The sequence below is a fragment of the Acinonyx jubatus genome, chromosome A1 (genome assembly GCF_027475565.1).
Source record: "Acinonyx jubatus isolate Ajub_Pintada_27869175 chromosome A1, VMU_Ajub_asm_v1.0, whole genome shotgun sequence".
In the NCBI taxonomy this organism is placed as follows: domain Eukaryota; kingdom Metazoa; phylum Chordata; class Mammalia; order Carnivora; family Felidae; genus Acinonyx; species Acinonyx jubatus.
In genome coordinates, this window is record NC_069380.1 from 170018452 (window position 1) to 170028183 (window position 9732).

Genomic DNA, 9732 nt, shown 5'->3' on the forward strand with positions numbered 1-9732 from the left:
GCTTCTTTGACCGTTGCTTAAGCTTTTCAAACTTGTTCCTCTCCCCGCCCCCATTCTTTTTTTAACTCATGCATTGTAAACAAAATCTGTAGATAGAAATGGGATATGGCAAGAGTGTTAGGGACCTTGTATTTGCCATTTCATACCTTTAGAGGAATCTTGGCTTTGTGAAGCACTGTCTTCTATAAGAAAATATTGATATGGTATGGTTCCCCAGTGTTTTAGGAAAATTTTGGGGGAGGACTTTGCTAAACTCTTAATCAACCAGCTAATTATATATATATATTTTTTTTTTTCCCCGCATATTCTTGGCGTTATATTCTTTTGTCTTATTACATTATACTGTAGATTTATATTTTATTTCTTCTTATTGGAAAAACAGAATCAAAGTATCAGGGGAAATGGCAGAAAACAGTATCAGGACTCACCTAATCAAAAGAAAAGAACAAACGGGGTCCACAGCCAGCCAGCCAAGCAGCAGAATCCCTTGATGGTAAGACTTACAGTTCTAATGCTAAGAAGGCAGTTCACCCTTTTTAGGAGAGGAGCAAGGGCATTGTCAAGGCACGTTGAATTAATATATTGACAGATCTTTGTGGGGTGAAATTGTGCATTATTTGCTCACTTAAAGTATCTGGCTACTCTCCGTTACAGGTTTCTAACATTCAGTTGCACGTCTAATTTTTTATGTAGTTATTTAAATATTATTAGTACTATGAAAACAATGCATAGTCAACCCTGCTTTCTAGAAAGAGCGAGTCCTCATCTGTTTTTCTGTCTGTATTTTTCTAAATAGAGTCTGTATTTTAATGAAGTTAATAGTTAAGAAGAATATCACTGTTTTTTTTTTAAGTTGATAGAATTTAGAAAATTAAAATGTAGCTGGTGCCATAGCCTTTAGACTAGGGCTAAAGACAAATAACTGACCATTTTGCTCCAGAAAGTAATTCATAATTAATGGGTCTCCTTGCTTATCCTTTCTGCAAGTCCTGGTATTTGTCTGTTGAATTTTCTTATAGTTTCATCTACTTTTCTTTTTTTAATAAGTGGGTGAAAATAGTAGTTTTAAGGTTTTAGCAAAAAGTTTTTTACCTGAGTTCCTAGGTGCTGTTTACCTAACTTGTGTTTTGATTTCACAGGCAAAGACATGTTAAAGATCAGTTTACTTTTAGACTACTTGCCTCTTACTGTTATACTTTTTTCCTGTCTGATTGACACAGATGAAAAGAGAGCCATTTGTATATTGTTGAGTGTGCTGACAACACTTAAAAATAACCAGTTGGTATAACCTTCTAGAGAGTAGTCTGATTGTATGGCAAGGCGGAAGAGGTTCTTAAAGTGTTTCCCTAGAAGAAAATTTTAAAGAATGTTTATCCCATTTCTCTTTTTAATAATAAAAACTTGGAAATAGTCTATCCAAGAATATAATAATAAATGTAAATCCTAGAACTCTGTAGTTGTTAAAGATAATGGTGTGGATTTCTATTTATTCAAAAAAGAATACATTCAGAGTATATTACATTTTAAAAGTAGGTTATAGAGTAGTCTTATGTACTGAATAATTCCACTTAATTCGTAGTAATTATACATGGATTCACAGTATCTTCATAGAGAAAAAGCTAGAAAAATACACTGAAATGTTAAGAGTAATTCTCAGGGTTCAGAAAATTAATGAATAATTTTCTTTTTCCTGGTGTTTTTAAATTTTACATGTTATCAACTAAAAAAAGTTTTAGGCTTAAAATAAATAAAAATACAAGTACGGACTAGGGATGGTGATTATATTCCTGGTTTAATTTTCTTCCTGATAAATTTGATAATACACCTCCTCATTTATATTAAGTGAAATGACTACGGAGGGTATGTTGTGTTTGTGTTTTTCTTAATAGAAATGTGAAAAAAAACTTCATCCACGAAAACTTCAGGATAATTTCGAAACAGGCAAGTCATTTTCTTTTTAAAATCTCTCGTGGGATTTGGTTTGGTTTTGACCTAACCTTGATTTTAGTCAAGAGTGTAACGGACTATGATAGATGAATAGGAAGAATTGCACATGATCTGTAGAGAGTTCAGGTATGTGGTCACGTTCTCTAAATAGGAAACTGACTAAACTGAACTTATTTAAATGATCAAGATGAAACGATTTTCCCTTTCAGTGTGCTATTTTTGTGTGTGAATGTCAAACTGTGCTATCCATGAATATTGTAAGTAAATACTAGTTAGAGGGGGATAGAACCTAGTATTGTAGAAGTGAGGAGACTTCATTCTCATATATGTTAAGAGGAGCACTTATTTCGGAAGGAGAATATTTCCCACTTTTAGGAGGTAATGAGCAACTTTAAGGTGGTACCTATGGATAGCATTTATTAAAGTAACATTTGCAACATCTCGATTCTCAGTTGTAAAGAGTATGTGTGTGATCTGATTTGGAAAGTAATGTTGATGAATGTAGAAAGCTCTTTGGTAATACCGATTTAATAGATTTGAAAGTGCAGTAGACTGTTTTTTGTTTTTGTTTTTGAGAGAGAGCATGCACATGTGAGTGGGCGGGGGATAGATAGAGGGAGAGAGAGAATCCCAAGCAGGCTCTGCGCTCAGTGCAGAGAGAGCCTGACACGGGGCTCGATATCCCAACCTCGAGATTATGACCTGAGCTGAAATCAAGAGTTGGATGTTTAACCAACTGAGCCACCCAGGCAAGCTCCTCTACACTGTTTTTTCATATATGCTGTTTTGAATTATTTGAAATCTCTGTGCAATAGATGTGCATTTATTTATTATTTTTGAGAGAGAGAGAGCACACAAGCAGGGAGGGGCAGGGAGAGAGAGGGAGACACAGAATCGGAAGCAGGCTCCAGGTTCTGGGCGGTCAGCGCAGAACCCGATGAGGGGCTTGAACCCACAAACTGTGAGATCATGACCTCAGCCAAAACCAAGAGTCGGGACGCTCAACCGAGCTACCCAGGGGCCCCTATTCACCATTTCAATTTAAGGCTTTCATATAGAAAAGTCTAAGAAATAAGAACCATTATAGTCATATTTTTTTGTAATACTGTTTATGATTTGAGCAGGATAAACACTATTTTAAAAGGGATGCTTTAATCCTATTTTGGAAAGTTAAGGTTAACTGTGAAGTAATAGGAATTATCAGTAGTTTGGTATATATAAGTTGTGAGGGTAAAAGTACCCTTAGTAGGATTTTTCTGGCCATGTTGGGTGGTTGGGGACATGATAGACTGATAGTTTAATTAAGGTAAGTTCAGGAGTCAGTTACTTCACAAAATATTTAAAAAGCCTTATGTTCGGGAAGAAGGCATTAAAAGAAGGTATACTCTCATTTCATATACCCAGCTTAATTGGGTATGGTATTGATATATAAAATTTGAGTTGTTTTGAAAATGAAGTATAAACGGATTTTTGTCTTGGGAAACCTCATTTGAGATTTTCTTAATCTTTCATGGTCAAGTCTCTATTCTACCTTAAAAAAACAAAAAGTGAAACCCTGATAAGTTGGGAGTTTTCTTGTACCATGATTTTGAAAATTTGGATTTTTCTTTAGGTTAATGTGTTCCCTAAAGATTTGGTAAGCTCTGCTCTGCCTTTAGTTTTCTTGAATTGGCCTCTATAAATCTTATATTAACATTTGTAATCTTTACAGTGCTTACATTTTGATCTATGTCAACAGGATCCTTTTATGTTGGCACAAAAAACAAATATGGGAGGTAGATAAAAGTATGCCCATTATTGAAAGCATGTGAACATTAAGGGTCTTAAAAGCTGAGGGGCACCTGGGTGGCTCAGTCATTTAAGTGTCTGACTTTGGCTCAGGTCATGATCCTTGTGGTTTGTAGGTGTGAGACCCGTGTCAGGTTCTGTGCTGACAGCTCAGAGCCTGGAGCCTGCTTGGGATTCTGTGTCTCCCTATCTGCTCCTCCTCTGCTCATGCTGTCTCTCTTTTTCTCAAATATAAACAATAACAACAACAAAAAATGAATGCTTTAAAAATAAATAAAAGCTGAGATTCAGATTTTGAATGAATGTGTGAAAATAAACAATAATAGATTAGAAAATCAGCTGAGCCCCAGTTCAGGGAAAGGAAAGTATTTTGATGGTTCTGCTTATGTTAGATTTTGAGTGTGGGGACAAAAATATATACTGTACATGAATTCCTTTATAACAAAAGAAAGGAAGGACAGTATTTGAGTTCTTACTAAGTTATCGAGTGTATTTATTTTTTTAAACAGATGCTGTATGTGATTTGCCTTGCTCCGGTGAAGACCAGTTGCTAGAACATGCTGAGGGACAGTCTGTGGCATGTAATGGTCATTGCAAGTTCCCCTTTTCATCCAGAGCCTTTTTGAGTTTTAAATTTGACCATAATGCTATAATGAAAATCTTGGACCTCTGATAGCAGCAGATGTGTTGTGGAAGTCCCAAGATCAGAGACCTGTTGCATTTGAGTGGGTGTCTCTTTGAGCCTTACCTTTCTCAGGTGTTTTAAAGAAATGCAGGGAGGCAATGATGTTTCTGAAGATATTGTTCTCTGTGCAGAAGAGAGAGTAGAAAGAAACATGAGTTTGCACTGTAAATGCAGTTAAAACCTTTTATACAGATGTACCTTTTCAGTGTTTGGCCAACGAATTTAAGTTGCTTTTTATCAGAGCATTTTTTCTGTGTGATTGTGGTTTTTATTTCATGTTCTGGTCAAGAAAATAGTATTTGAATCATCATCATCAGGTAGCCAATATAATGGGAATGCTCCATCTATCCATGACAGTGATTGCAATAAGAGTTTCCTTATATTGACATTTTTAAAAGAAACTTAAAATTCACAAATACTAAATGAATGCAAGAACTGAAAATGTCACTGAAGTCAAGATTGCAGGTCATCTGCTTTGGTGGCATTTTGCGCATTTCTCTGCTTCTAACCACTTAGGTTCTCTAATCCTCCTCTGCTTGGAGATTTGTTGAAAGGTTATTTTTAGAGCCAGCATCTACTATGTAATGTTCATGTTAAAAACGAACTCTTAGCACTTCATTAAGGGACAAAGTCCTCAGCCTGGAGAGGGACTGAGTTGGTTGGGTGGGGAGTGGACACTCTACTCTGACTTGGCATTGAGAGCCTTGTGCAGTCAGTGATCAGTGAACCTGCTGGGGAGCAGCGAATCCAGGGCCTGGCAACTGCTTTGGTCTTGTCTTCACTGTCCTGCCATCAGTCCTTTAGTATTGTACAATGGTTTTGTTCCTGTGAAAATTTATTTTCTGTTGTGGCTGTGTAAATATGAATGGAATACTGACATTATTAAGTTTTACATCACATCTTGGTATTGATCTCTGGAAACTGATGTATTAGGTTCCAATTTTCAGTAGTAGCAGAAACATGCTTTTATGGGCATGCTGAAGCCTCTGGATGAAGGGAAGGGGCATATGGTTCAGGCAAGTACAAGTAAAGCATTTCAATAGGGGAGGATCAGAACGTGAAGGTAGCATATACAGAACTCATTCCTGGCACTAGATTTTGCTCCTTCAGGATTCTTAAATCTAAATAAGGGTGGCAGTGCCCATTTTAAGAAGGATTTCAGCTCTAATTGAGGACAATCACCAGGGCTTTAAAGGGGTTTAGTGTTTGGGCTGCCTCTGACCTCACTGAAGGTATTTCTTTTGAGGGGTGGTGTGTGAGCATATGTGTGCGTGTGCATCTGTCATGTGGGTTTTAAAAATCTTTTTTTACATGTGGTATCCACAAAATATATCTCTGCTTGTAAATTTTATTATAGAAATCTTTATTCTGTATAGATAGCCTATTTAATAGGGATTCTATATAACCCAGTGGGACTTTCAGAAGAAGTACTATTGTAAGGAATTCACTTGGTATTTCTTTGCTTTAGCTTTTAAATGGCTTGATTTTAAAGGAGAAATTCTATTTATTAATAAAAGTGTCACCCTCTTGGTGCTAAGCAGGAGAATTCACAATTATAGCAGTGTGTTTAAAATGAGGTTTTTCATAATCCTGCATCTTTTAATGTGATGAACTTGTGAATCCTTCTGTGACCTTTTTTAAAATGCATTATATGACTGCTTTTGGAAGCTCTTACTGTTCTTTCCAGAAATACAGCTGCTTTGCTTGGGTCTCCTTGAGCCATATTTATAGTTGGTCCCAGCATTCCAGATTTCTGTTAAATTGTTAGGCGAGTAAAAACTTAGTTTGCCTCGCAGGTAAATCATTTTCACTCACTTACTGTCATCTGGAAACCATACAATTTCAGTGATTGTGTGTGTGTGTGTTGTTGTTGTTTAATTTTTTTCTATTTTAGTCAGTTTTTCTGGTGCCTAGAGTTGGGTTTTTCAGCTCTAAATATGAAAGCAAAAGAGATTAGAGTTAGTTACCAGAAGTATGTCCTCTAAAGGTGTGGTGAGCCTTTTTAAGAACCAACAGATTCTCTCTTGTCAATTACAGCAGTTTAACAATAGTTAAATGTTATTGCTGTTGTGCTGCTTCATTTAATGCACTGTGGAACAGAATAAGGGTATTGTTGGGATGGGATTTTGGTAACTTGAGGCTTTTAGCTGTGTTGACAGTTTGAGATAAAAAGATGTGAGTTAAAGTTTATGTGTGTGATATGACTTAACTATGCAGAAAATATATAAGTTGGGTGTACCTGTTTTATGTACATCTGCTATACTTACTCCCTTGAACCTGTGTATTTCTCAGTGTTCAGGTTACCTTGAGAAAGGCCATGCTTAGCACAGAACTGGATTTCTCCTCTGAGAAATTATAGCATGGTTTGAAGGAATCAAGTGATAAAGCAGTGTGCTGAATATGCAATAATTTACTTCTGTGTGCTGCATTTTAAGAAGCTAGATGAGAAGAGTAGTTGTGTTGGCTTCATTATGTTTTATGTCTTTGAGAGAAAAATAGGTCCTTGAGTCCACTTTTTAAATGTTCTTATGTTCCAACCTTACATGTTCCAAGGTTCAGTGCACTGTGAATCTTTTTTTTTAATTTTGTAGGTGCTTTTATGTATAACTGTAATGATTTGTAGGATGTTAAGTGAAGTTTTTTGTACTTAACCATTGTTATCCAAAAGGTAGGGATATAATTTACATGCTTTCACAAGCTTTTTGTTAAGAAAGAGCAAATGAATGCTTTTAGGATTTCAACCAGTGACACTCTCCTGAGACAGAAATTGAATGAAACCCTTAGCATGGGTAAAATTTGAAGAGGTTTGAAACTTAAGTTGGATTTTCATGTTAATATATAAAAACAAGTCTCCTGTGCTGTCAAAGGATTTGTGGTCACTGCTTGCTGCTTTGAGCTTTGGATATCCTTATTTTTCTATTAAATATCAATTAGTAAGTGCAGATAATGAAGATGTATAGCAAAATACAGCAAAAGTAATTATATGCTGTAAGATTGGGTATTTTGTCTTTTAAGGCTTTAGTAGTTTTGTGTAATGTCAAATAAAAAATTTCAAATCTAAGTGAATGGCATCCTTCCATAGGAATTAAATTTAAATTTTATTATAAAACTCAACATATTATGGTGGTCATTAGAAAAATTCAGGTCTAAGTGCATGTATGCATTAAAAACATTTTGTTACCTAATTCCCTTCCCCCCTCCTTTGGTTTCCAACAGGAGTTAACTTGAACAGTAAGGAGCAAAGTCGATATAAAAATTAGACTGCCAAATTACTTTTCTTACTGTGATAATATATTGTGGCTTTTTATCTTTATTTTTGTACCAGTACTTCTCTCTGCCTGTTCAGAGATTGTGTTTTGATTGACATCTATTGTGTCTCTGTATTCTCTGAGGCAGTGTTTTCTTTGCATATTAATCATAGTTACAAGGTCAAATTCATTAACATGTTTCTGATTGAAGAAAGGTGTTACTTAGTGATTTTGACTCGGATTATATTCTGGCCTGGGGAAGGGGCTCATATGTATTGTTTTAACTTCAGATTAGTGATAAGCAAGACTTATTTTGTCTGAAGGTGTCAATATCCTTTTCCTTTAAGTACCTATCTCTGGGTAAACAAGTGTTAGTAAAAGTACAGTTTTGTTAAACCTTGTTTTTGATAGTTGGATAAAGCCTGGCTAGTTCCTCATTTTATGTTCTGTCCTAAGCCTTTAAAGTGCATTTGTATAGTTGCCGAAAACTCTAAAAATGAGATTATGATGGGCTTTCTCAGCAGCTTTTTCTACCTAGAATTGAGTTGCTCTTGAAGTTTATACTCCTGTGTCATAAAGATGGCAGATTGCAAATAGGCAGTAAAGGCTCTTTCCCGTGCTTGCAAAATAGAGTTCTGGATTGCAGTTTCAAGATCCAGTATAGAGAATTATTACAGAACAAAAGTGCTCTGAGGGGAAGATAGCTGTAGTTGTTGGGCAAAGAGTGGAAGGAAGAAATTTTAGAAGATAAATCAATTCTTGAGTGCTGTCTGTTGTATTAGGCTAGAAACATGATCATTGCCTAGGCCAAGCAGTGTCTAATATATATGGCCATTACCAGGTGTTTCCTAGCTCTGGGTAAAGTTATTTTTTTACCGTTGCCAAGCAATCCAGTAAATCTTAAGTAATTTTTCTCACTTCAGAGACCAGTATTTGAGAGTGCAGTCCTTCCTGTGCTGATAATTTACAACTCCAGCTGCACTGAAGTGCTCTACTTTCTTACAGGAATGTGACTCAGAGCACCGACAGCCACGGTCAGGCATGTGTCATAGTCACTTCATATGGTAGCTATACATTTGTCCTGAATGGTGATCCATTCCTTTCCATCTAGTTTTCTTGTGACAAACCACATTACTATTGAAACAGTAGTCTAAAGCTAAGGAAAAGAATGAAGCTACCTCTCATACATGGGAGTGGACTTGGAAGGCTGGCTGCCACCAGCTTAGTTGCTCAGACTTTAAAGTACAAAGAAATGTAAATAAAAAGCTATGGTAAAATATGGAAGTTTTATTTTGAGAGATGTTTATAATTGAATCTTTACTCTGGGTCTCCAGATTAATGAAATCACAAGTAATGAGATTCCATTTGTCTTGTGTCTTCTGTGGTTAGCAGAGGGGATGGTCTAGCTCTAGTAGCAGCTTGAAAGCACAATCTGAAAATAACCGTGACAAGAGTGCTTGCATTAGCTGTGTCATATTGGCCAAGGGTGCTTGGGAGAAAGGGATTGGATGCAGAAATCAGTTGAAGTCAGTTGCCTTGGTTTGTGACTTCGTCCCATATCAGCCCTCCTCTTAGTAGACTTCTTTTATCCAATGGAAGAATAAGGCCCTGAACATATATATGTGCTGCTTTTTTTTGGTGGGAGGGCTCTTGCAGGGGTTTGGGTGTTGTTTTGGTTCTTGGCTTCTATCTGTTGAATGCCATTTGAAGACTGGTTGTTTCTTAATTCTGTTTCTTGGTGTGACTGGCCGGGAAGAGGCCATAAGAGTCTCCACCCCACCCCACCTCTCCTTTTTTATCTCATCCCTTCTATAGAAAAATAGTTTGTGCTACATCCATATGGTGGTAAATCTGCCATAGTGGGAATTTACATGCAGTGATCATAATCTTGCTTGCCTTCTACAGATGATCTCACTTGAGCCTTGGGCTGTAAGCAGACAGGCAGGTTATGGACGCCTGTGCTGTTTTGGGTCTCTCAATGCATTTAGCTTGTCTATTGGATTTGGGAACAAAGAAAACTTCTGTGTGGTTCTAGGGTAAAATGGGCAGTGTTCTGCTAGTCTT

General features: G+C 36.5%; 1 protein-coding gene across 1 annotated transcript in view; it reads left to right on the forward strand.

Moving 5' to 3' along the window:
* Positions 1-9474, forward strand: part of DCP2 (decapping mRNA 2) — a 48319-nt gene extending 38845 nt beyond the window's left edge. The window contains exons 9-11 of the mRNA XM_015070217.3: positions 383-493; positions 1890-1941; positions 4245-9474. Coding sequence (XP_014925703.1) covers positions 383-493; positions 1890-1941; positions 4245-4408 — 327 coding nt within the window. The 3' untranslated portion in view covers positions 4409-9474. The remainder of the gene's footprint in view (positions 1-382; positions 494-1889; positions 1942-4244) is intronic.
* The last annotated feature ends 258 nt before the right edge of the window (positions 9475-9732 follow it).